Source organism: Phoca vitulina, unplaced genomic scaffold (genome assembly GCF_004348235.1).
Source record: "Phoca vitulina isolate PV1807 unplaced genomic scaffold, GSC_HSeal_1.0 scaffold14, whole genome shotgun sequence".
Taxonomy (NCBI): Eukaryota; Metazoa; Chordata; class Mammalia; order Carnivora; family Phocidae; genus Phoca; species Phoca vitulina.
Genome location: NW_022589717.1, coordinates 29233465 through 29260022, shown reverse-complemented (window position 1 = coordinate 29260022; position 26558 = coordinate 29233465). Strand labels below are relative to the sequence as shown.

General features: G+C 39.6%; 1 protein-coding gene across 2 annotated transcripts in view; it reads right to left on the bottom strand.

Annotated features, from left to right (window-relative positions):
* Nucleotides 1–26558, bottom strand: part of TMEM131L (transmembrane 131 like) — a 160604-nt gene that overhangs the window by 23749 nt on the left and 110297 nt on the right. For both annotated transcript variants that reach the window (XM_032413031.1, XM_032413032.1), the window contains exons 12-26: nt 25032–25125; nt 24378–24531; nt 23364–23534; nt 21968–22037; nt 20761–20878; nt 19530–19671; nt 17829–17938; nt 16540–16612; nt 13722–13849; nt 11699–11841; nt 9919–10105; nt 9527–9712; nt 8785–8934; nt 7798–8423; nt 1566–1714 (exon numbers count right to left, since the gene is read on the bottom strand). In XM_032413031.1, the coding sequence (XP_032268922.1) occupies nt 1566–1714; nt 7798–8423; nt 8785–8934; nt 9527–9712; nt 9919–10105; nt 11699–11841; nt 13722–13849; nt 16540–16612; nt 17829–17938; nt 19530–19671; nt 20761–20878; nt 21968–22037; nt 23364–23534; nt 24378–24531; nt 25032–25125 (2501 nt within the window). The remainder of the gene's footprint in view (nt 1–1565; nt 1715–7797; nt 8424–8784; nt 8935–9526; nt 9713–9918; nt 10106–11698; nt 11842–13721; nt 13850–16539; nt 16613–17828; nt 17939–19529; nt 19672–20760; nt 20879–21967; nt 22038–23363; nt 23535–24377; nt 24532–25031; nt 25126–26558) is intronic.

Here is a 26558-nt window from a genome sequence, read left to right as displayed (position 1 = left end):
GTTTCTACAAAGTCTGAGGCAACCCTGAGTTGGTGTTTTTCCATCTTCCTGCCTTTGCACCATTCTTTATGCATTAATATCAGTAATTTAGCCAGGCTGCGCCTATGTCCATTATTACGTATCAATTTTTCCTGGTATACACAGTGTGCCCTTTCATCTATAAATTCAGTTCTTCCCTCGTGTCAGGAAAATATTCTTCTATTACATCTCTGAATACCTTTCAGATCCATTTGTTGGGCCATTTACTTAAACATTCATTATTCTTATGTTGGACTGCTTTGTCTTTCTTTGTCCCATATCTAAATGTTTCCAGCTCTTCAATTTTTTCCCTCACACTCACCCTGATTATCTCAAAGCCTTTCTCAGGGTCAGCAATTCTATTTTTGGCAACTGTCTGTGAAATGTCATTTGGGTCTTCATTTATTTACTTAGCTATATAATATCTCTTTTAACCTCATCCTAGTATCTTAATTTGCCTTTTAAAAAAAACTCTTATTTTATTGAGTTCATTATCTATAGTGTGAAGTATTCTGAGTTTCCTTCCAGTCTCTGGATAGGTTTTCTTCTAGATTAGGATCTTTTTTTTTTTTTTTAATGTAATGTATTTTACTGGATAAAAAAAATTCAGTTGCAAAACACAATGTTGCTGTTACACATTCATCACATATTCAGTTGACAATACACAAATATATATATGTATGTGCCAAGTTGTGTGTTTCTTATACAGATGAACTCAGGTGTAGATGGTGAAACTTTGTTCTTGATTTGCTATGTACATGGGATAGGAAAAAACAGATTAGGATCTTTACCTGTCTTCTGTGTTCTACTCCTCTCATTCACTTTTACTCTGTGTGTGTGTGTGTGTGTGTGTGTGTGTAACAGATGGTATGTATCAGCATAGTTAGAATGCTGTTTTTTTTCATACTGGGCTTATACTAATACACAAATACCTCTGTTCTGATGTAAAGTAGGTAAATTCTCCTGAATGCCTTTCCCACCTTTACGTTGGACCTGTCTGCTTTCACCTACGAGATACAGGGCTCAGTTTTGTTCTCCAGATGCTTTTCATTAGCCTACACTGGCAGGAAGGTGCAGGGCTTGCCAGGATGGTGTGCAACAGTGCTCTCTCTTCTGGGGTTCTGTTGTACTAGGGCCCCCTCACCTGAGCTAGATAGGCATCCCTCTCCTGTGGATTTTGGCTTAATGCTTCCAATGCAGCAAGAGCAGGCCCCAAAATGGGTGTTGGGTAACAACCAAAGAGAAGAGACAGGTGATCTGCTTCTACTCCATCATCTTTGCCAGGAGTTAACCCATTTGCTTAAGAACAGCTTCCCTTGAGAATAAAAGCTATCTGATGTTACTATAAATTATTTTAGTATCTCCTATATAATTAGAAGATAAAGAAAACTTTCCAAACACAATTTATAATGCAGATTCAAATGCATGATAACTGGCCCCCTTCAAAAGGTATGAAATATACATGTACAGTTACTAGACAGATAATTGCACTCTCAGCCCTAAATATGGGTTTTGTTCTAAAAGGCAAGAGAAAAAGGAATACAGACCTCGACTGAAGGTACATCCTGCTTCTCAAAACAAATGTCTTCTTTAGATGCTTTGTGAATCTTCTTTTCTGAGGAAGACTTTGTGTCAACCTTCTTCAAAGTTTCACAGTTGTCTACTTCATTCTTGACAGGCACTTGCTGGTTATTCCCTTGAATAAATAAAAATGATTGAATCTCTAGCTAATTATTTCCATTCATGTTCCCATAATTAAATCTCTTTCCTACACCAAGCCATCTAATTTAATGAGATTTAGACTTGAGGATTGTTCCTGACATTCATGATGCTCTAGGAGGAAGTGTTTTACCAGTAAAAATGCGCTTACATGAAGAGTTCTACAAACGGTATTTAAAAGAGGTCAAGGAAAAAAGGTGAGGGGGTACCCCGTTATTCATAGCAGCATCATTCATAACAGCCAAAAGGTAGAAACAACCCAAGTGTCCATGGACAAATGGACAGAAAAAACAAAACATGGTACATACACAATGGAATACCACTCCGCCTTAAAGAGGAACGAATCAGTGCACAATACCATGAATACACTTAACACTATTCAACGGGACACTCAAAAATGAAATTATTAGTTCCATTCAGAAATTATATTTCTTATATTTCCTGGGACTTTATGGCATAATAAAGCATATTCAAAGTTTAAAAAAAAAGATGACTGAGACGGGAAACAAAGCAATGAGATTCTGAGACATGCCACAACATGGATGAACCCAGAAGACGTTATGCTAAGTGAAATAAGCCGGTCCCCAAAAGACAAACATCGAATGATTCTACTTATCTGAGGGAGCTAGAGTCATCTAATTCATAGAGATGAAGACAGAATGGTGGGGGGTCCGCTGGGGGGAGGGAACATAGATACTTACTGTTTAACGGCTACAGAATTTCTTTTTGGGATGGTGAAAAGGTTCTGCAAGCGGATGATGGTGACAGCTGTACCACAGTGTGAATGTACTTAATGCCACTGAGCTTTATGACTAAAATGGTAAATTTTAGGTTATGTCTATTTTACCACAGTTTTTTTAAAAGTTGGGGGAGGGAGGGAGGGGGGTTAAGGACTTGCCTTCTAGTCATGACTCAGCTATAAATTAGTTTTCAAAGTAAAATCTCAAGCTGCCTGAGCTTTTTTAGTTTTCTTATTTATAAAATGCAAATACCACCTTCTCTGCCTCCTCTGCCCGTTATAAAGATGAAACCAGAAGACATATACATGGAAAGGGTCACCACCAAAAACACATGACCTGTTTCGGGGCAGGTCCGCTTCCCACAGTCCGTGCCCACCTGCCCCCAGTGACCAGCGCCTACACGCTGACAATGAGCAGCAGGTGAATCATATGGCAAAAGTGGGTGCTGGAAGAAACTTCATCTGAAAACACGATTCTCCCACTTTTCTTTCAAGTGATTTCATTCATCAGTGTATTTCTTCTTCTATCCCTTACTTCAAAATAAAGTCAGATCAACTTCAACCCCACAATAACCGGCCTCAGTGTTCTAACAGGAAACAAAGTATTTCAACACCTTCTCCTCTTTACTTTAACGAGAATACCCTTACCACACCTTTGCAACCTGAGAAAGTTTAGATGACCACAGTGCAAAGATTTCACAGCAAAGCAGGCTGTAGGCTCTGGTGAGATGCACGCCTGACGGGACTTCAGCAGAGGTTCCAATCTGGCCCTGCTTGGGGACCTGGGGCAGGGAAGGTCTCTGCCCACAAAATGAAAGGAGCAGTCAAATCCCCTCTGATTCTGAAACTCTGAAGCTGACCTCACTCACTCAAAGCAAGATACATACATTTTGCAAATAACACTGACAAGTAAGCATACTTTTATTTTGTTAATGGAAAATTGTGTAAGTATTACATAACTATAAAAACGCTGGGAAGCATTAATTCCTCTATGACACAAATTGGGTGTTAAGACACCGACAGAGGAAAATATCCACCATGATGAAGTGGTAAAAGAGCCAAAAGCCAAGGCGACAGGGTCCGAAACAGAAAAATAAATCATAACTAAGGACATCACTCTGGATTTTGGAAACCATACATGTGAAAAAGAACACATATATTCTCCTCAAAAATGTGCCACTAACTTTCCTAGAGTCTTAATTCATGAGAAAATGGATTTCCTTGAGTTTTTTTCAGGCCAAGAACAGCACTAAAAGTATTAGTCATCAAACGTTCTCAGGAAGAATCCAAACTTAATATCCAATACTGAACTACCCCAGAAAAGTGGTAAAGCACCGACTCTTAGTAACACCTTCCACGGGGCCGGGAATCAGGAGAGGTAGTAAAAGGAATTCTAATAACCAGTTCTTCATTAAGTCTTTGACAAATTCTAGCATGACAATATCCAAGAATTTAGAAATTTCGTGAGTACATTCTTCATTTAATAAATGGAGCCAATCCATGTCATCTTATTAAGCGTGATTACTTACGGTGTTACACAACTTTCTCACACCCATCTCACAGAGTCAGTGTTTGAGCCACGAAGATAAAAACATGAATAAAACAAGGAACAAGTGAACTCACCAGAATCCTGCTTAAGCTTTAATGGTATCAAATCCAACCATGTTCTATTTTGAGCCAACTGCTAATCTTCAAGTTATTAGTATCTATAAGTCAATGAGGCTATTTTTTTGAATTTCTCCAATACTGGGATTTCAGAAATTTGGAGTTATCTATCGAATTCAGTGAAATCTTTAATGTATTATTAATTCCAAGGCTTAGGGTATTATTAAATTTAAAAGTTTTTTTCCTTCACATTATTATAAGCAGAAAACAATAAAATAATCTGCTAACTTTTCCTCTTCTGTAGTGCTGAGGCCAGCTGTTTATCTTTAGCCTTAATTCCAGAGCTCATTACTCTTTAATTATGTGATCGAAATAATAAAGACCTAGAATTTTGATCGTACAATTAGAAAATAATAAATATTTGAAAAGAGACATATTTAAATGATCATTTACATGACAGATAAAGCTCTACTCTTGTCAGATGCTCAAGAGAGTCTGGAACACGTTTTAACAAATGTTTGAAGAACTGAGCTGTTGTTTGACAGGTGGATGCCAAAAAACAAGTGTGTGAAAATAGAGCTCTGAAGCATCTGTCAACAGACTTCATTTCTACGGGGAATTTTAATTTATGATTTACTACAGGCCTCTCAGAAAAAGGCCGGAGAAAGAACAGGAAAGGGATGAGACACATTTCTGTTATTCAGAAAATATTCTGTGTTTCTTAACAACAAAAATGAGCATGTAGTGCCAGGGCCATTAATAAACACCTTGGAACGTTTTTTTCCTCACACAGTATGTTACCCTCAGGAGAAATAAAAAAAGCTTCAGAACAGGAGAAGGCACAATTCCTCAGGTGCCTCAAGGACATCTGTCAGGTTAATAAAATCACTTCAGGCACTCTTAGGAGACAGACCGCCTGTCCCCTTCCCCTTTTTCCAAAGGCAATCTTATCACTAGACTTGTTTCTATGGAACATTTGTGTCATTTAGGAGAAACAGCTAGGATGTGGTTTCCCCCTGAGCAAAGGGAAGAGTCCCCATTCTGGTGGGGGACACAGGAAACAAAGCGCAGGAACTTAGGATTCCCCGCCATCGGCTGGGTGAAGTTCAGCTACTAAGACTGAAGCTATTTTCTTCAGATTCTAGAATGATTTTAAGACGGAAACATGTTTTTCACAAAGTAAAACACTTTTCAAAATAAAAAAAGAACCAAAGCTCAAAGTTGGAAGCAAAAACTTGGAAAGTTCTCATGTATAAACAGTTTTCTCATCCTTGAGCATTCTTCACACGTTATGGATTCCCTGATGATTATATATGCCTGTTCACCATCTGCCAGTTTATTACAATGCTTTCCTTTAAAATGTGAAAAAAGAACCCCAGACCCTTGTTATTACTTAAAAAAAAAAAAACGAAACTCCACATCCTGCCTTCAAACTACAATTCTCTTCCTCTAGATTACTCAGTCCTTTCTTATTTTTAACATTGCCAATTCTTTAAAATGTTCAAATTATAAAATGATGGCAGGCAATATGTTTAGTTTTTTAACCTCTTTGATATTTTCAGAATAGTGCTGTGAACGAAACACAGAACAAAATACATGTCAATGAACGGCTTTCCCCGTGAGGACTCTCCTGCTGACATATTCATTCTGGAGAGAAATACAGCACTGTGTGAATTAGCACCTTTGAATGTGCTGGTCTGAACATGGTAGGAAGCCAAAGTTCTTTCATTGATTCTTATTTGATCTGATCAACAATCACTCTGATACCACCTAACATGCTACTGATCCCACCAAAGAGCAGTTTTGAAAGACTTCTTATTGCAAGATGCGTGTTTCCCTTTAAAACACAAATAGGCTAGTAATCTGCACCGGAGGGGAAGATTCCAGGCAGAACCGCCATCTACGATGATATAAGCAAATCCTGTGTTTCTGGACTCCCATATTAAGTTTACTCACACTTGCAGAAGTTATTCCACGGTCATCTAGGCTCAACTATGGGCATTAAACATCAAGTGTTGGGCAGGAAGGTCTTGAAGCACAAATTCAAGCCCTCTGACCGACTGTGGCACCGCAATTCAGTCTGCGCCTCTACATTTCGACCACTTCAGTGTACTACGATGCAGCAGGAGGTCCTTCCCATCCATCTCTCCACAATGCCCCAGCCACTGCATTCGGAGCCATGTTTAGGCAGACAGCTGAGGGACGCAATGGACCACAGAAGCACCCCAAACAACTACGATTTTAAGTCTGTGTTGAGGCAGCCTCGGTCAAATACTGTGCTCGGGCCCAAATGACAGAAAACAAGGAAAAGCTCAGTAGGACTCACCCCTAATTTCACCCTTTCATGAAGGTTTTGTTGCCTGGGCCCTACAGAAATGGAACGAGAGGCACCCCGCCCGCTCCACCATGAAACAGGCTCCGACAACGTATGCTAGGATTTCATCTGAAGATCTGGTTGAACACATCACCCAGAGTGCGTCCTCACACGCCACGTGGAGAGAACACGGGGGACAGTGTTGACCTGCAGACAGGAGTCTGCCCCAAACACACGCGCTGAGGCTAGGGAAACGGTGCAACCTGGCTGGAACAAGATGCACCAGGAATACATGTGCAGCTGCCTAAACCACGTTCCACTCAGGGCACTCCAGCTTTCTTTTCGATGAGACAGGTCCTTTGATGCAACACTTAAAATTCAGTTTGGGTTTTTAACTTAATGCCTGAAGCTCATCAGAATTGGCCCATCCATAACACTTCGGTACTTTCTCTTCAATAACAGGGAGTATAAAATATGAAGTTATTTATACTTCAGTGTTTCAAATAAGATCAGAGGTAATGGACTTTTCCAGATTAAAAAGTGTCAAAAATCTGACTTTTTAAAAAACATTTATTTATCGGGGGGGGGGGGGTGCAAAGGGACAGGGAGAGAGAGAATCCCAAGCAGACTCCCACTGAGAGCGGAGCCCAACATAGGGCTTGATCCCACAACCCTGAGATCATGACTTGAGCCGAAATCAAGAGTCGGACGCTTAAATGACTGAGCTACCCAGGTGCCCCCAAAATCTGACTTTTAACAGGTGCAGAAATGTGCATATTAAAATGCTCAGAATGGTCAAAAAAAAAATAAGCACTGTTTCTTATGCCAAAGGCCAAAGGGGTCAGTTACAGCTTAATGGCGATTTTACATGGAGGTGGTTTTCTGAGTCTCGTCCTGCTTATGCCTTCACTAACTGTATTTGTTGTGAGAGAACATCTGTCTTCTTTTAACCAAGGGACACAATTAGAGAAGCACCAGGGCCAGGGAACGCGAGATGGTAGCAGCTGTTAAATATAGAAAGCTGGTAAGTTTTGTTTGGTCAGAAATATTTTATGGGCTGATTAATTTTCACAAAGAGTGAAAATCCACGACAGAAAATAATTAAAAACGGTGTCCATATCCTCCCAACAGTAAAATAGGACATTCACATCCCTCTAAACATATGTACTAAAAAGTAAACTTCTTTACTCACGACATTCTAAAAACGTGGTTCCTCGTCCTACTAAACTTCTCATTTTACAAACCGTATTTCAACATTCATACATTGGCTAAACCTTTGTGCATGAACTAAAAATGCAGCATCCGTGATTAAAACTAAAGTCACAGGTGAGAACAAATTCTGTTAAAAACAGACCGAAGACAAACCAGAGAAAAGAATCATCCACGAGGATGAAAAGATTACCATTATTTTTCCTGGAAATCTCTGGCAAGTCTGACTGGTACTGAGGTGAATTTCTTGGCAAGTGATTTTCAGGTAGTTTCTTAGAGGTCTTCAGGGGACAGAGCTCTCGTTCCTTGAGCTCAGCTATGTTTTCTGAAATTTTAATGTCCGTTTCCTTAGGAAACATACATGTCTGTATTTCCTCCTTCATATGACATTCTGAAGAAGTATTATTGACAACAATTGTGTTTTTCAGTGTGTTTTCTTCTTTATTCAGTAAGTTTTTGGAAAGGGTTAAATTCTTTTGCAGGTCGACATTGATGCCGTTTGCGTATTTGAGGCCGATCCAGTTCTCGCCCATAACATCAGTGCACACGTCCTCTTTAGGAGCAGACAGGGAGCTGCCCAGGGCCGGAGTCTGTTTCTCCTCAGTAGTAGTGTTGGCACTGCTGGTGACAGACGGGCTGGTTTTGTGTTTGCTGTAATACACTGAGCACTTATGCTTCTTCTGAGAATGACCGTAGGTAGCTGGGCTCCTCTTTGGGGTGTTCTGTATCCTGCTCGGTGGAGTGTTTACTGGAAGGCAGCTTTTCCCTCTGCCTTTATCAGAGGGGCCATAGGTATCGAGGAAGTTCTTACAATTGCTTCTGAATTGAAGAAGAAAAACATTTAACAGAAAGCCAAATGGAGTCAAACCCCACCCCTCTGTTTCTAAACCCATGAGAGAGAAGTAGCAATCTCGATACTGTGTGTATTAAGGAGTACTCTCTCTCTCTCCTTCTTCCAAAGGCCCGTGAGTTTAACAAACTAAGTCCTTATAGGAAGTCTATCTTATTGTAAAAACTGTTACAGCTGCCACACAATGACTTCAAGAAAATTTTATGAAGACAAATCTGGAAGCAGAGTAATATTTATATTACCTTAAGATCAGAACTGAGTGATATCAAAGGTGAGAGCTCCTCCCCCCTCTCCAACACACATACACACACACTCTACAAGAATTCTTACTTGTGAGAATGGGAGCTAATTACATCCATCGGATTATTGTTTTGCTGTGAAGATGAGCTAGCATTTTGCCTCTGTCTTGTTTTCATGAATTCCATAAGAATGTACTGTGCTTGTTGGAAGGCTATTAAAATCACACCCAACAGGGACAAACTGAGGAAGAAAGCAACGAGGTTCATTACTGCATGGTTCTGACCGGCATTAAAAAGACCAGCTCTCTTACAGAAGAGCAGTGGTTGGTTGATGCAAAATGTCTAAAGATATAGCATTGAAATTCCATAAAATGTATCACATCATCATTTCTGATGTGACTTAAAGATTTAAAAAGCTCCAAGTTTCTAAAAATGTGCACATTTATACGTTTGACATTCCAATTCCATTTTTAAAGGCACTTTCATGACAAAATCACTCCAAAAGGGTCACTCTAGTCTTCCAATCTCAAACTGCCACTGCGCCGAGCCAAAAGGAGTAACATCCGTATTTTCCACTGTGACTGCCAATGGAAGTATAGGGAGCACAATGATCTCTTATACTTCTAGGTCCCATGAATCTCCTACAATAAGTTTACTATTATCGTAAAGTTTACCAGTTACTACTTTGTCTATTTCACCTATGTTGAGGTTCACAAAGCAATGTAAATTCCACTCAATTCATACACTTTGAATATGCTTTTTGACGATTCATATGCTTTTTACACCCAGGCAAAATACATTTTCATGCAACTCTCCTGAAGGTGGTAGCATACCTGACAAAGAAGACTGTAAGCCTCCAAAACGACTCCTCCCAGCTGGGTCCTGGAACCACGTCTGCACACAAAGGCAACAGGTGATGGGGGAGGGTCACATTGAGAGTGAAGCGAAACTCCAGGTCTGCTGCAGTTACAAGAGTCAGCTCTCGAATGACCCAGGAAGAGGTAAAGTCTGGAGTAAACCTGATAACAAAAGATTCATCTTTATGAACTTGAATTGTTTTCATTTTAGGCACAAAACAAAATAATCATGATAGCAGCCATATTTCTTACTTACAATATATGTTTATATAAAAACAACTTAACATGTCTTACCAATGCAAAAAGGTTTTCTTCCCCACATTATTAAATGCACCACAAAACCTAAGGGAGTAAAACCCAATGCTTACACGATGCTGATATCCCGGGATGTGTTTGGGGCCAGGGAAAATTGATGACAATCTAGCACTTCGAATCCATAACCTTGGCAATTATACCCATTAATTTTCAAAGATGTCACAGTTATAGGAAGTGGTCCAATATTCTCAACTTTAAAGTTCTTTGTAATAGATAAAATTTGCTTGCTGTCTTTCAGTTCTGAGGATAAAAAGTGATATTTAGTATGTATGAACTGCAAAATTTATTCAGAGTCATTTATTGAATCAACATTTACTGAATCAATAAACCATGACCTATATTATTAAAATGTGAAAAAAAAATGCAGTATAAGCCCAAAGTACAACTTCTATCTAATTTCTAGAACAGTCATAGATTTTCTTATACTACCAGAATACAATAAAAACATTTAATTAGTCAAGATTTTTCTTAAGTTATATGACCTTCCTAGGTACCAAAAGTAATCAGAATCTCTTCTTTGTTCTTTTACTTATTAAAAGTTAAGGTTAGAAGTTTATTCTTCTCAGAAGCCAAGTACTTTGGGTACCCCTAGACACCATGCACACTTTGCTCCTGGGATCCTCACACTGAACAGGGACCAGTTAAAAGCAAGAGTCTGTGGTTCTAGAAACACAGTTTAAACATCCACTACATTCAGAGGAAGTAAGTCACTAAGTCTCTGCAAAAAAACGAGAGCACATTTTATATGGGGAGTTTAAAAAAGAATTACCACAATTTTAAATTATTCCTATAAATTTATAACCCACAATCTTTTCCATATAAAGACTAAAATTTTATGTAGTTCTGTAGTTTTTATAATTTTCCCTAATTTCATCCGTCAAGGTCAACTCTAAGTTACTGAATGAATGAATGAATGAATGGAAAAGTGAATACTCTGATGAATTTTGAACACAAATGGTCAGTAAATCTTTTCAAACTCAATGCTCAGCATAGTTTTCTTAAAAAAGAAATTCCAATCAGGCATTAGACAGTGCTACAAACTATCCAATACTTTCACCAACCAGCTTTCTCCATAGGAGCACAGTGTTACACTAAAATGCTTTCAGTGTATTCCAGAAATACAAAATATTAATAGGAAAACAAGGAATTTACCAAAAACATTTTACATCTACTGTTTGATTTTTGTTTTAGTTCCTGAGGAAGTTCTTGAAACTAATATAAATAATTTAGAAGCATTTGAGTTACATATATGCACAATTTGGAAATTTCTAATGCAACATTTAGGTAAGTTTCTAAAATCTGCAATGTCTAATACAGTAGCCACTAGACATACATGGCTAAAATTAAAATTAAGTAAATTTAAAAACTCACATCGGCTATATTTTTAAGTGCTCATTAACCACATGTGGTTAGTGTCTGCTTTCCTGGGTGACACAGATATAGAGCATTTCCATTACTGCATAAAGTTCTACCGGTTAGCAGACCTTTACTCTTCTCGCCATTCATCATTTTGGTGTGATTTTTTTATGAAGATGTAGCTGATAACCAAACTGACATCTTCATATTATTTATCTTAAATATCCATCACTATACTGATAATTTAGCAATTATACTTTTTAAATAGGTATCATTTAAGTTGGGTTAAATATCTAAGGCTATTTTTCTAAGCAGTACTAGCCTATCATATATGCTCAGATGTTCGCCTGATTTAATTATTTGCATCAATGCCATGAATTTACTGTCAATTTTAAAAAGAATCCTCTTATGGAATCCTTTTGCCCTTGGCTTTCGCACCAAGCCTTCGCTGTCCGAGGGCCAGGTATGTGAACTCACGTCGTCGGCAGTCCATCAGCGTGGACTCAGGCACCTTGAATCGGAGTGAACCTCCTGCGCCAGGAAGCCTTCCGCCCACTTTCAGTAACTCTCTGGCTCCAAACCCTTCCACGGCAATCATGTCAATGACTGTCAAGTTATTCCTAGTGGGGCAACCCATACAAACACAAAGGCATTACAACAGAGTCATGAGACACAGTGCACTTGGACTTAAACATTCCTAATTGGCAAGAACAGGGTAACGTTGTGAAAGAGAAAATCAATTTAAATAGCGTGGCACCTCCGGCCATCTCATGGAATTAGAGGGTGTCCACGGGCAACGGAAGCTGCCATGGGCTCAGAAGAGCCCAGGCAGGCTGAGGCTGACTACAGCAAGAACGAGGGAATGCTCCTCATCACTCTCCTGCCTTGGCCCGAGAATGCAAAGCCATATTTTTCTAATAACCAGCCACCAGGGTGGTGATCAGACCTCCAAGAGGAAAAAAACAAACAAACAAAAAAACAAACTGAAAAGATAAACTGGGGACCCAGAGAAATATTAACAAATTTAGGCTAAATGACAAAAATTGCTTACAGGGTGAATTAAGGAGTTTTCATAGTAATTGTGACTGTAGGAAATTCTGCCTTAGGGATAATTCCAGAAATAGAATCTTATTATCTCTATTGAACCAAAGATTTATAATGTCATCCCACAAATAACCTATATCTACTCAAGTTCTTAGTCATCAAACACAAATTCAGACTAGCTTTTGCCTTTTCAGTAACTGAAACCATGATTGCTAGGACATAAAAAGTTAAATGGACAGAAGTTTAAATGATGCAGACTAGAGTGAAAGCCAGTCCTCATTAATGCAAATACTGTAGAAGCGGAGAAGGAATTCATGCCTAATTATGCAAAATACACCAGTATCTTTATATCTTTATCTAAAGGATTAAGAATCTTTAACCATTTAAAAACCTTTAAGTTATGTTATGTTATTGTCTACAGAAAAATACTATCAATACAGAAACATCAAAAATAAATTAAGTACTATAAATAATTTAGACTTTTCGAAGCCAGGAGAGTTTAACCTGGGATGAGGTAAAGTTCATCTCTGCACTTCCCAGGACTTTAGTTCTTCAATGAAGAATGGGTTTAACATGAAAGACATTGCAGGGCATGAGAAGTCTTAGTTAAAATGCTTAATAGAACACACTCTTTTAAAAACTTTAGTACATTTTCCTTTTTCAGGGCATTCACTTGTAGAAGAAAAAACTCATGTGATATATTAAAGGAAGTCCAGAATAAGAAAGTCTTTGCCAGCTGATCTGATATTAGAAAAGCTTTAAAAAGAAACTAAAATGTCATTTATTAAAAATTAGACTTCTCCCCAATGCAGAGAGCTTCAACAAACACCTGTATTTACTATAAATTTTTGAAAGAAGACTCTCAATAAGAGATTGAGATCTACCTAAAGATGAAAAGGATTTAATAATGAAAAACATTAGGTGTTTAAATCAGTTAGCAACCACTGTCATTTAAAAGAATGAAAAAGAAATTTTAAAAAGCCAATGGGCTCAATAATCCTTAGTCCATTGTCCTCTGGGGCTACAGAGAATTCCAGAAGCAAGGCAGCTATGAGAGTGGAGTAAATCCAAACACTGTGGAATGAAAACGTACACAGCAGTGTTTCAATTACTTCTCTAAGCTAAGGTCAGAGAAGTGTGTGTGTGTGTGTGTGTGTGTGTGTGTGTGTGTTCTGCCCTTGGAGACAGCAACAGATGGGATGCTGAGCAAAATACATTGTGGCTGTTGGAGAGAAGGACACACACACGGCCCCTACCTTACAAGGCCAGAGGCCCCAGGGGTGTAAGCAGGGAGCCTTTCCTCTGCCTGCCTTGCAACATGGCCTCATCCCTACCGGCCTGACTGAGAGATCAATGTCAGCTCTTGGCTAAAGAGAGTACGTATCCTTGAGAGAAAGAGACTTGGATGGATGAGTCAGAGGGAAAGAAATGGGCTCCGTGATGGGGACACACCTACCGGAGTAGTATGAGTGACGTAACCTTCCCGTAGTCAGCTGGCGTGAAAACCACACCGACCCTTTTCATCTCCAGAGGCTGCAAATGTAAGTGGAGGATGCCAAACCTGGACTCCTCAGAATGCATGCCCTGCAAATTTAATAAATGCAATTAAATGGAATCCTGTAAAGCAAGCTTCCGTCTTCATTACATGCATTTTAGAGTATAACCATGATTGCTCTTCTTTTAACATCCAGATGTGACTACCCTCATCGACCTGCTGAACCTGTTTACCCTGAGAGCTCACACCAACCAACAGCTCCCGACCCACAGCTGAGAAGTGTAGGCAGAGGCTGCAGAACAACCTGCCATGGAGGCTGGCAAGGGGATTTGCTTCCTGGCTCAGAGGGGAACTGCGGCCAGAAGCAGCCTTCTCTGCCAAGATGCTCTGACTAGAGAACATCACTCAGAAAACAGACCAAACATGGGGCGCCTGGGTGGCTCAGTCGTTAAGCGTCTGCCTTCGGCTCAGGTCATGATCCCAGGGTCCCAGGATGGAGCCCCGCATCGGGCTCCCTACTCCGCGGGAAGCCTGCTTCTCCCTCTCCCACTCCCCCTGCTTGTGTTCCCTCTCTCGCTGTGTCTCTCTCTGTCAAATAAATAAAATCTTTAAAAAAAAAAAAAAGAAAACAGACCAAACAGCCTCTGCTTGAATGCTATGGGGAGCTGACCAAACACCCCTCCACTGCTGGACAACCCTAAATTTCTCTTTCATATTGAGCTTCGGTTTATACAGAAACCATCTTTATTACATTTAGTCTCTGCACTCACGAGAAAGAGCTCTATTCATGTCCTCCTTGACTTTCCCCAAGATTTCTAACTCTGACTAAATCTTGTGTTCTACATTTAGTATTCAAGATTGAGGTCTTCATCATTTTTCCTCTTTCCACTGCTTTTTTCAGATCCTTCTCACTAAAAACAATTTATTAATTTCTTAGCGCTATAATCATATAATTTGCATGGTAATAATTCTCTTTTCTGCGTTCTTCATTTTTAAATTTGTTTTATTCTGCAACTGTTGCTGGCATGTCCCCATGCTATCTGAAAGAAGAAACAGGGATGGTACTTGTTTCATGTTCATTAGAATTATAAACTTCATGAGGGGAGTAACCCTGCTTTACATATATCTAATATAAATATTGAAGAAAAAGCTGCTGATTTTTAGTATTAAAACTCTAATAATAAAAACACCCTTTATTAAATAGTTCTTATATGCCAGGCACAGGAATATAGTAAGGTCTATAAGATGCTGAGCATTGCATAAACCTTACTGAATCTTCCAACATTACTGTAAGTGAGAGAGAGGAGGCTATAGAGAGGTTAAGGAATCTGCTCGGGGTCACGCAGCAAGCCCATGTTATGAGCCTGGGTTTGGAAACCTGACTGTCCAATTCCCCCTACTCTTCACTAGAGGAATTAAGTTTCTAAAAGCAAACCAACATCAAAAAAATGTGTGCTATCTTTACATGACAGAGTTCTAATAAGAATTTTGAGTTAAACTTTTAAGTGTCTCAAAGGCACTGATACCATTCTTGATGGCAAAAGGTGTACTCTCCTTGGGGGAAACCTTCGATCACAGATGAAAAACTTTTTCCAAGTGAGTTGCACCATTTGTTCAAATTTGAACAGAACATTTATATGTAAAAGGAATTTGGCATTATTTCTGGAATTCCAAATTATATACGGTTCAACCACGGGGGCAAAAGATCTCTTAGTATTTTGGACTAATTTACCTCCCAACAGCCCTGGGAGGCTGCTCGGTGGAAAGGAGAATGAGAGGGAATGAGTACAGCAGGCTCACTAACAAAAACAAGACCACGCAGCTGCCTAGACTGCTTACAAAGAGAAAGGAACACTTGCTGTAATGTGTTTCCTATTGTAAGTCTCTGTTAAATCCACTTAAAAACTTGCTTTGATGAGTTTTAACTCTTAGTTGGAGGTTATCTGGTTTCCCTCTTTCTGCTATTCAAGTTCACCTAGAGCCAACAGCATATCTTCAGAGGGATAAGTGCCAAGAAAGAAGAAAATACCCAAGGCATTTAAATATGTGTGTATTAGAAATATAGTTGTATGCCTATGTGTGCTTGCATGTGTGTTTGTACTCATTTAACAGATGCTCCGTGTCTGACTTGATCTCACACATAGGATACTTGTAAGGAAAACACTCGGCTCCGTACAAAGAACCACAGAACTACTGAGTGGAAACTAAGAAACAAGGCTGCCAAGTGCCCAGACAACATCCTCACCACATGACATGTTTATTCCTCCTCCCTAAGTATTTGTGCAAGACCTCATGAGTGCCCAGAGGCTTAAGAATTTCAGAGAAATCCTTTTTTACAGATGAGGTGAACATCACAGAAACTGGGTAACTTGCTCAAAACATGAAGCCAATTTGGTAGGAGAAGATTTTTTTTTTTTTAAGTGTATTTTTTACCTTATGCAGCCCTAAAAAAAACTGGATGGGGAATCTAAAAGAGAATTGTAAATTCTGGGGTCTCAAGTTTTATGGTTTTCTACATAGCCCTGATTCAGTTGTTATTTCTTCACTCACATGAATCCAAACTATCAAATTAAAATGATTTACAGGCTAACATGAACCGTACAGCTCCTGCTGCATTCGTTAATTGGAAAAATCTGCTATGTGTGCTTAATGTCTAGAATATAAAAATAAGAAAGCCACATATATTATGAAAAGACGCTCGAAACATAAATCAGTAGAGCCCATATGCTATGTGTATAGTTTGTTAGCATTCTCTTTCTATTTAAAAAGGACATCCTACCCGGTAAGGGCAAGCTTGGGTGAGCTGGAATTCACCAGTTGTGAAATTAATCATCTGCATATCGGTGCCAAACCTATAAAGAGAAAAAATGTTTGAAATAACATTCAGATTGCCAATAAAGAGAGACTAATATGTGTGCACATATACCTATTACGTGAGTACATGTATTTGCATACACAATTCACCCCATCCTGTCACTACCGTGTCCCAGGCCCCTGCACTCTCCCTGGCATATTATAAGTGCTCAATAAATATTGTTGAATGAATGACTTTGGTAGCACAGAATGTAAAGAAGCATATGGTAACAAAAGTTCTAAATATGGGGGCGCCTGGGTGGCTCAGTCGTTAAGCGTCTGCCTTCGGCTCAGGTCATGATCCCAGGGTCCTGGGATCGAGCCCCGCATCGGGCTCCCTGCTCAGCGGGAAGCCTGCTTCTCCCTCTCTCACGCCCCCTGCTTGTGTTCCCTCTCTCACTGTGTCTCTCTTTGTCAAATAAATAAATAAAATCTTTAAAAAAAAAAGTCCTAAATATGAAGCATTTTTTTTCCTCCAAATGGTCCATATAGAACCTGACAGGAAGTGACTCTCAACCAAGGACAATTTTATCTCCCAGTGGACATCTGGCAATACCTGGAGACATTTTGGGGAAGATCCTACTGGTACCTCTTGAGTAGAAGCCTAGGATGCTGCTAAACATCCTCCAAAACGCAGAACAGCCCCTCCACCCCAAACATAAAATCATCTTGTCCAAAATATCAGTAGCACTGAAGCTGAGAAACCCTGGGATCAGAGTAGGTTCTACGAAGCCAAGGAAGGGAACGTTCTAAGTGAAACTGCGATTGCTTTGTAAAAATAAGATGTAACATGAACATCTAACATCTTTTAGACATGAACTAAAAGAATGATCATCTTTTCTAACACTCAGTTAAAACGTACTAAAACACTAAACTCACTTTCTTGTGTCGCCCAGAGATCATTGCGATTTAGATTCTAAATTTTAGAGTATATGCGGGAAAATCACAGTCCTAGAGATTCCCCGGCCAAAGAAAACAATATTCTGCCGGGAAGTAGCCCTGACACGGTAACACTAAAGATGCCACACAGCAAAGGGAAGTGGCAATTTCCATCGAGGTATATGCCCCAGGGAGCTGGGTGTCCAGGTACCAGGGTTAATACTGTGTACACCCGCATACAGGTTCCGGGTGAAAAATGTGAAGGACTTAGAATAATTCTGAGTCGTAACAATAGTTCCCAAACCCTGTCAGAAAATCCTCAACCGGGCACTTTACCATTTATGCAGCAGGCGCACTGCAGCCTCAGGCTTGGGGTACAAGGAGAGAGGCAGGAGCTGCATGGAGACTGGCCAGGAGGAAGGGTTCTTCACCACAAAGTACTTCACCTAGATACAGGGAAAGGCAAATCAAAACCCGGAGAAGGACACGGCGTTCCCCTGAAATAATCCTGCAAAAAATTCATAACCTGAATCTAATCATGAGGAACCATCGTGCAAATCAAATCGAGGGACATTCTAGAAAATAAAGAGCCTGCCTTCTTCAACCATGTCTCTGCTAGGAAAGGCAAGGAAAGGCTCAGGTGACAAAAAAAGATGCAATCATGCAATTCAAGATCCTGAACTGGATCCTGAACCAGGGGGGCGGCGGGGGGGGGGGGGGGGGGGGGGCTCGGAAAGCCTACCATAAAGTATGTGAGTGGGGTAACTGGAAAAATCTGAATATAGACTGCATTATGCTGATTAATGTCACATTTTCCGATTGTGATAATTATACTGACATGTGGGAAGACGCTCCTGTCCTTAGGAAAATCATACTGAAGTAGAGACAAGAGGGGCATAGCGTCTGACACTCTCAAATGGCCCATAAAAATGTGTGTGGTGTGTGCGTGTGTGCGCAGAGAAAGAGAGAGAAGCAATGATAAAGCAAATGTGGCAAACGTGGAAAACTGTGACTCTCTGTGAAGCGTGATTGGGAGTTCTTGGTACTATTCTTGAAACTTTTAAGTTGAAATCATTTCAAAATGAACATCTGTTGGAGAGTCTTCATATGCCACCCCTAAGAAACCCAGTGAGCGCCTCACGAAGGGTAAATTATCACCCAGACCACACGTGACGCAGGCAGCTCTTTGGCAGTCAGACTGGAGACACACATGGAAGCCTGCTGGGGTCCCTTCGCTGTCTGTGCCTTTCTCCGGGCCTCCCGAGCTCCTCAAGGGAAGCACACACAAGGAAGGAAGTGGGCACACTAAGGACAGAGAGTAGCAGGCAGACAGAGCCTGGGCTCCTGATGGCATCGCACTGCTGCTACAACCACTTTGGACTTCTCCCCTTTGAGCTTCTCGCATGAAACAAGCTACCTCCTACGTAAGCCTGTGTCACTCAAGGTTTTCTCAGTGTAGAGCCTTGTGACTCTTGATCTCGGGGTTGTAAGTTCGAGCCCCATGTTGAGTGTAGAAATTACTTAAAAAAAAAAAAAAATAGGGACGCCTGGGTGGCTCAGTCATTAAGCGTCTGCCTTCGGCTCAGGTCATGATCCCCGGGTCCTGGGATCGAGTCCCGCATTGGGCTCCTTGCTCGGCGGGAAGCCTGCTTCTCCCCCTCCCTCCCTCTGCCTGCCACTCCCCCTGCTTGTGCTCTCTCTCTCTGACAAATAAATAAAATCTTATGTAAAAATAAAAATAAAGTCTTAAAAAAAAAGATTTGCTCTGTTGTTCATAGCTGAACACTTTCCTGGCAGATAGATTTTGAATCGAAAACAAGCTTCAGAAAATGTATTTGTTTCATGCATTTTGAGTTTTACTCATTGTGTTCTTCTGACACCTCCCTACTAAGTGCACTAAAGAGCCTATGTGTGTCCCTTAAAAATGAACTTAAATTATGTTTGGTTCTGAAACAGTATTCTCAAGGTGGAAAGACCCTGGTAACTCAAGAACCCGAGAGCTGGGGCGTCGCTGACAAGGAGACATGCGACCCTCACCACGCTGCTCCTCAGGGCGGTTGCGCTGAAGTTCAACACCAGGCTGGGCTCTGCAATCAAACGAGGCAGAAAGAAAACAAAGGATTCCGACTCCTTGGATTTCTTCAAGCGACCAAACCGCGTCATTCCTAAAACAGTCCTCCTGTGTAATTCATAAAGAAAAATTACTTTGAAAAATCATTTTGACATTTAAAAAAATGAAATCACTAAATATCAATCCCACTAAAAGGAACAAGGGGTCTTGGGGAAAAATATGGCTTATTCTGAGTCTGGGGAAGAGAAAGTACAAGATGATCCTGAAACATCCTGTCTTACTAGAAAGCAAGGAAGTGCTCAAGGAATGAATGGTAAGAACATTTGAGGCTACCAACAAGCTAGCCTGAAGGGGCTCTCATCAGTCAAATCTGGGACAATTTAGCATCAAAAATAATAATGGTGGTAAGTGGTGGTAATGAACAAAGAATCCACAGGGATGCTCAAAAAGAATGTAGAATAAACAAAATAATTATAAACATCACCATTTTTGCAGCCATCAATCTAACAACTAACCGATCCAGGCAAGAACTATCAATGGATGCTAAGATCATGGGGTGACATGCTCTTAGAGAACAGGAAATTTATATGATCTCAAATTATCATAGCACATATTATTTATTAATTACTTATTAAAGGAAAAATCCATCTATAACAGAGAGAGATCTGTCACACATACAATGGGGAGAGTCAAATGATTCAACTTAGCAACACCAACAATGGGACAAATTGACATATATGTCCCTTCCGAGGTGACGCAATGGTAAGGACATAATACCAACCAAGTAGTCACCACTCTTCCCAAAAATGTTTAAAGCAAACGTAAACTTGAAACCCACAGCACTGAAGGTTCTATAAGACAAACGGCTAAGACTCTCTAAAGTGTCAGCATTATGAAAGATGAAGAAAGGGGGAGCAGAGATACACATCTAAAGAAAATTAAGAAAACATGACAACCAAATGCAATGCATGATCCTTGAATGGATCCTGGATTTATGAGGAATATTTGAGTATTCACTGTACTATACTTTCAATGTTTCTGAGGTTGGAAATTTGTCAAAATAAAAGGCCCAAGAGAAATACTAATTCTTAAAAACTCAGTCGTGCAAATTCAATAAAGTACTACGTAGTAGTGTTCCCCCTCCCTGAGCCGGTGCTGAAGAAAAGAGACAAGCAAAGGTGAACACAGAAGACATACTTGCAGCCGTCACCAGTTTTAAATTTCTTCCATCTTTCATACAATTTATTGGCAAGTTCTGAATCCACGTCCCAGGTAGACCGATCCAGAGAAAGACTCCCTTCCCAATTAGGATTTTCTACAAGTTAGACCAGATGTAATATTTAGACGTACAGAAAATGCAATTCAGTTAGGAAAGAAAGCCACAGGCTGTCAAACTTCTCAAACTGAGAGGACTGCCAAGCGAATCAACATCCCCCCCCCCTTTCCTCTGACTGTACTTTACTAGGAGTCCCTCTAACCCAATGGCAAATGACATATCAAATAAAACAAACATGTATAAAACAAAACTAAACCGAATTATGTAAAGGTAGTAACATAAAAGACACATGGCTCATGAATACAGCCTGAAACAAGTTAAAATTATTCTTGGAACATTTTTAACAGCTTTCAAGCTAACAGGCTAAACTGCTTCCCTGTAAACAGAGCTCATCATCATCCAAGTCTTTCAGTGATTATGATCAGTGCTGATAGACAAACAGCAGTCCTCCTAAAGAAGGGCACAGACCAGGGGCTGGGCCTGGAGAAGGTGCATGTTTATATTTACAAACTGGCCTCCTGTTCACCTCGCCCTCTCTACTTATCCATTCTGTCTGATCTGTGCTGAAGAGCATACCAGGGTGAGAAAGTGAGAATCTCCCCAAAGACATCTTGTACTGTACTGTGACAGTCTCCTCACATTAAATATTTTAATAAATCAGAAGGCAGGAGAAGGACTAGAAAGAGCTTCTATATCAACACCATGTATTTCAATCTCACACCACAACTAGCACCCCCTGTAAGATGTTTATGTTCCTGTAACTAAAGTCTTCAAATGCAATTCCAGGTTATTTTTACTAACTTGTAGTCAGCCCTTTTATAAAAGAACCAGAACCTTCCAATTTTTCCTGGACACAAGGCTGCTGTGACCATCAAATAATGTGTTTGGAAAAAAATCCCTTACAAAAAGTTCAAGGGGACATTATTAACACAAGTACCTTGGGTGTTTTTGGAGGATTCTTAACAATTTCAAGTCATTCTGTGAATGATCATGCTCTTTAAGAATAAAATATGACACAATTATGTTTACAGTATTAATTATTCCATCTACAAATGCTATTTTTCCTCACTACTTCCCACCCAACACCAAACTAGAGTTCTATAGAAAGCCTAAGGGCAAAATACTTACCTGTTTTTGATTTTCCCATGAAATAATGCATGCCACAATGTGCTATCACTTCAAAACCCAGACTCCCTTCCTAGATTGAAAAGTAATATATGAATAACTTAAAACACAACACTAAACATAAAAACCCTAATGCACTCAAACGCGAAGCAGACAATGGTCTCCGCCTCAGTGAATTTCTCTTTAACCAGAAGCCAAACAACGAGAAAGTGAATTCTTAGCTTTCCTTCTCCTTGAATGAGCGCTCTGAACTGTCTCACAGACGGGATCACGGCAGGGGATTTTGCACAATCTTCAATGCCCATAGGGACAATCCTTGGGCCCCAAAGACACAAAGCTGCCTTCTGAATTAGAGGTTAATCTCAGGACACTCCTGATAGGCTTTTTGTTTTTTAAACTGTACTCTAATCTTCTGAAAAACAGTATACCAATCTATAGTAACTCCTAAGCCACTTGGGACATGTAAACTGATGTTCCACTTCCTACATGTTGGGAAAGCACAGACTTGCTACTTCCTACTTCCATATATATGTGAAACCTGCCTCCTCCCTCCCACAAGCAGCTCTTCTTAAAATGCAACTCTTGATCAGAAAAAGGAGATTTCTAAGAAATCTCCCCTGCTCAAAATACAGATGAATGGAATTAACCTTGCATCTTGTGTAGTTTAATTTTAGAGGTCCTACCTTGAAGCCTATAGCTAAGCATGAGGCATTTCTATCTATGAAACACCAATGCTAGTAAGTGAGAAAAATCATAAAGATGGTTGCATGAATGTCTCATAGTGAAAAATTAGAACCCAGCGTTATACAGAAGAGCTTGGATTAAAAAGAAGCAATAACAGTAACCAAATGAAAATAAATAAACATTAAGAAAAAAATGAGACATGTTTAAGATAAGATCTAAATTAAATACGGCTTACCCAGATTTTAGAAAGCATCCTAATTGATAACCCTTTCAGGTTTTAGATTTGGCCCACTAGAGAAATGCAAGGATTACAAGCAACTGAGAGTCACTTACCAGAGGCCTAACTAAAGCATTTGACCGTCTAGTTTACTTGAATTCATTGCTAGTATGCACCAAAAGCTCAACTGTGTTTTCTATAGCAAGCATATATTCCTTGCTCTTCAAATTTTGGAAACAAATGAAAATGAGATTAATCTATTTGTATTATTTTATTCAAGAACCTCAAATTACTTTATGAAAAATAGAAACTCTTTCCAAATAAAGAGTTCCATATCTAAACAACTGACCATGTAGGATTGGCCTGGTAATATCTTTCAAATTTCTTAGCTAGTCTTCAAGAACTCTAAGCTTAACTCTGCCAATAAAACCCAAGCACTGTAAGTTAACAAACAGTAATTATTATGAAAATTATAACACAGAGTGTTGTAAATAATACCTTGGTTGGGGCTGAGTAAATCTGTAGAGGTATTGCAAAAACGGCACCTATGTTTGTAGTCAAAAATACATTGGTGAATAGGTTTATGGCAATGTCTTTAACAGCAAGTTTCAAAGAAAATATATTCCAACAGCCTGGAGGTAGAAATAAAGGGCCAGTGAAATTCAGAATCTAAAAAGAAAAAAAGCAAGAGAAATTACTTTTCCTAACACTAATTAGGATTAAGACCATTATAAAGTTAATCACCATACATTACATCATTAGTTTTTGATGTAGTGTTCCATGTATGGTGATTCACATAACATAAAAAAAAACAAAAAAAACCCCCGAGGGTTCTAGAGGGGAGGGGGGTGGGGGGGGATGGGTTAGCCTGGTGATGGGTATTAAAGAGGGCATGTACTGAATGGAGCACTGGGTGTTATATGCAAACAATGAATCATGGAACACTACATCAAAAACTAATGATGTAATGTATGGTGATTAACATAATAAAAAGAAAAAAGAAAAAAAAGACCATTATAAAGTATGATACTAAAGGTCTTCTGTACTTTTAAAAATATAATTTTACTCACTTATTTCCAGGTCAAAGATCGAAATATTTTTATATAAATGACAGGTTTTAAATGTTGTGTATGCTACTGCTTTTAAATTTCACAAAAGTAATCTTGAAATTTTCATGGGGTAGTATTTTGAAAAAGTCTATTTTGTCATTAATTAGGCTTACTTTTAATAAATACAATCTTTTTAGTATAAATTATACACTGTAATCTTTTTGAACAATGGTAAGAGCAAATATCATTTAAGAATATATCTTGGTCCCTTTTAACTCCTTGAACAACAGTTAAAAAGAATAAATAAAGAGATCCCAGAAGTAACTCTGAAAACATTGAAAGAAAAATACTTGCTTTAAAAATCAGAAGTAAAAATGAAATTTTATAAATATTAATTTCATAGCATCTGACCTTAAATAAAGCTTAAAATAGGCTAAAACCTGGATAAAAATACCATACGTACCTTTAAAATGTGCTTGGTTTCCTTGGAAACAAACACATCCTTTAATACAACGCCACGGTTGAAATGGTTGAGGTACCACATTGACCAAACTCCTGATGTGTTCTCGTGAGTCTCTATGTGAAACTGGGCTGCAGAGGAGTCCATTCTAAAATACCTGTGAACACAGGACATGCACGCTGTCAGCCTGGAGCCTGAGACAACTGTCAGCACTCACCGTGCCTCTGAGCGCAAAAAGAAGAGCATCATAAAACGTCAAAGAATGAAGGTTAGTAGTGCTAGGAAACAAGCTTCGAGACTGCCTTCTTCAACCTTCATGCCCACAAGGGGAGCATCTGAAGGCCAGAGGGGAAGGGATCAGGCCAACTCACGGAGGCCGCCAGGGCAAAGCCAGGACCCAAAGGCACGTCCTCTTCCTTTTCCCACACCCAGCTTGGCTCCCTGGCCCAGGACCTGCGCCGCTAACTGAACCATCCCGTTTCCTCTCCCCTGGTCTGCAGTCAGTCCTCCCACTGCTTGTTAGCTGTGTTAATGTATGGAAGGCAAGTCCCGAGAGAGAAAATCATACACATCTTATCAGTAATATTTTTAAATCATTGCGAGATGAAAACAAACAAACGAACATACGATTAAGGGAAAGTGGAATCATTACCCTACCCTTGAACCACAGGAGAGGAGAGACATGCTTTTAGTGTTGAAGTGTTTTTTATTTTCTTCGTGTCTTCTTTAATCCCATTGTCACATGATGTAGCTGTTTTGAGACACAAAGAAATAAATGTGAACAAAAACAAGATCTGTTTTATTTATAACTTTCTAATTACTTTGCTTTTCAGCCTCCATTAAAACAGTGCATTGGATATCAATGGTAAAATCCTTTCTCAAACACTCCTATCTTTCTCTCTGCTGGCTTGTTGCCAATCATCTAGAACACGCTGTCTGCCACCCACCCCCACATCCACCCCTTTTTTAAACCAACCTCTCACTTCTTCTTTTGGGGGAAAAAAAAGAGAGAGAGAGAGAGAGAGAGAGAGAGTGAATGCTTTGTGGCTTCTCTTTACAAAGATCTGCATTTACCATAAATAAAGTCTTTAGTTCTGCCAGGGATGACAAAAGTGAAAAATGATGCTCAGCTGGGTGGGGTGAAGCATGTGGAGACATGAGCAAGAAAGGAAGACAACCAAAATAGCAAGAAGGAGCTTCACAGTGAAAGTAGGAATGAAGTCCAAAACATTGTGAGTTATCAAAACAACACTTCCAAGCTTTCCTTGAGCTAGGTTGTAATATTAAGACACTGGTATTGAATTCTTAACTCTGATACTAACACTCAAGTCTTTTTGGGGGGGGGGATTTTATTTATTTACTTGAGAGAGAGAGAAAGAGGGAGAGCGCAGGCAGGCGCGTGCACGAACGAGGGAGGGGCAGAGGGAGAGGGAGAAGCAGACTCTGCTGAGCAGGGAGCCCGACTCAGGGCTTGACCTGAGCTGAAAGCAGATGCTTTACCCAACTGAGCCACCCAGGCTCCCCTAGTCTTTTTTTTTTTTTCTTAAGCTACATATATGGCTCCAAAAAAATATTCAAACACTAACAAAAATGTGAAAATAAAGTCTACCGTTCACCCCTGAGTTCCCACTCATCTTAGAGGAAACAACTGTTAGCAGATTCTTATGCATCCATCCAGTGTTCTGTACATAGACAAGTACATAGACACCCCTTAAAAAACACGACATGCACGACAATTCACCAGCCTCCTATCGATGGATGTTGACACTGCTTTGTTGTCACCAACAGTGCACATTTCTGTAGGTACAGTTGTGCATACATACATGAGTATATCTGCAGATGGTTCCTTGATGTAGAAGGATCAAAGAGCATCTATGTGCCTTTTAAATTTTCTTAGATTGTCAATTTTCCCTCCAAAGAAGCCTGCATTGGTTTATACTCTTGTCAAAAATATCTTGTTTTTTCCCCCTAATCATTACCAACACAGAATATTAACAATGTTTTTATTTTATTGATCTAAGTAATAAATTATATCTCACTTGCTGCTTTAATTAATATTTTTTGAAATATAAGTGAGGCAGGGCATGTTTTCATATGTTTAAGACCATCTGCGTTTCTTTACAGAACTCTACCATAAATAAATAAGAACCCAAAGTGAGGACTGGGTTTATACTCACTAGATCT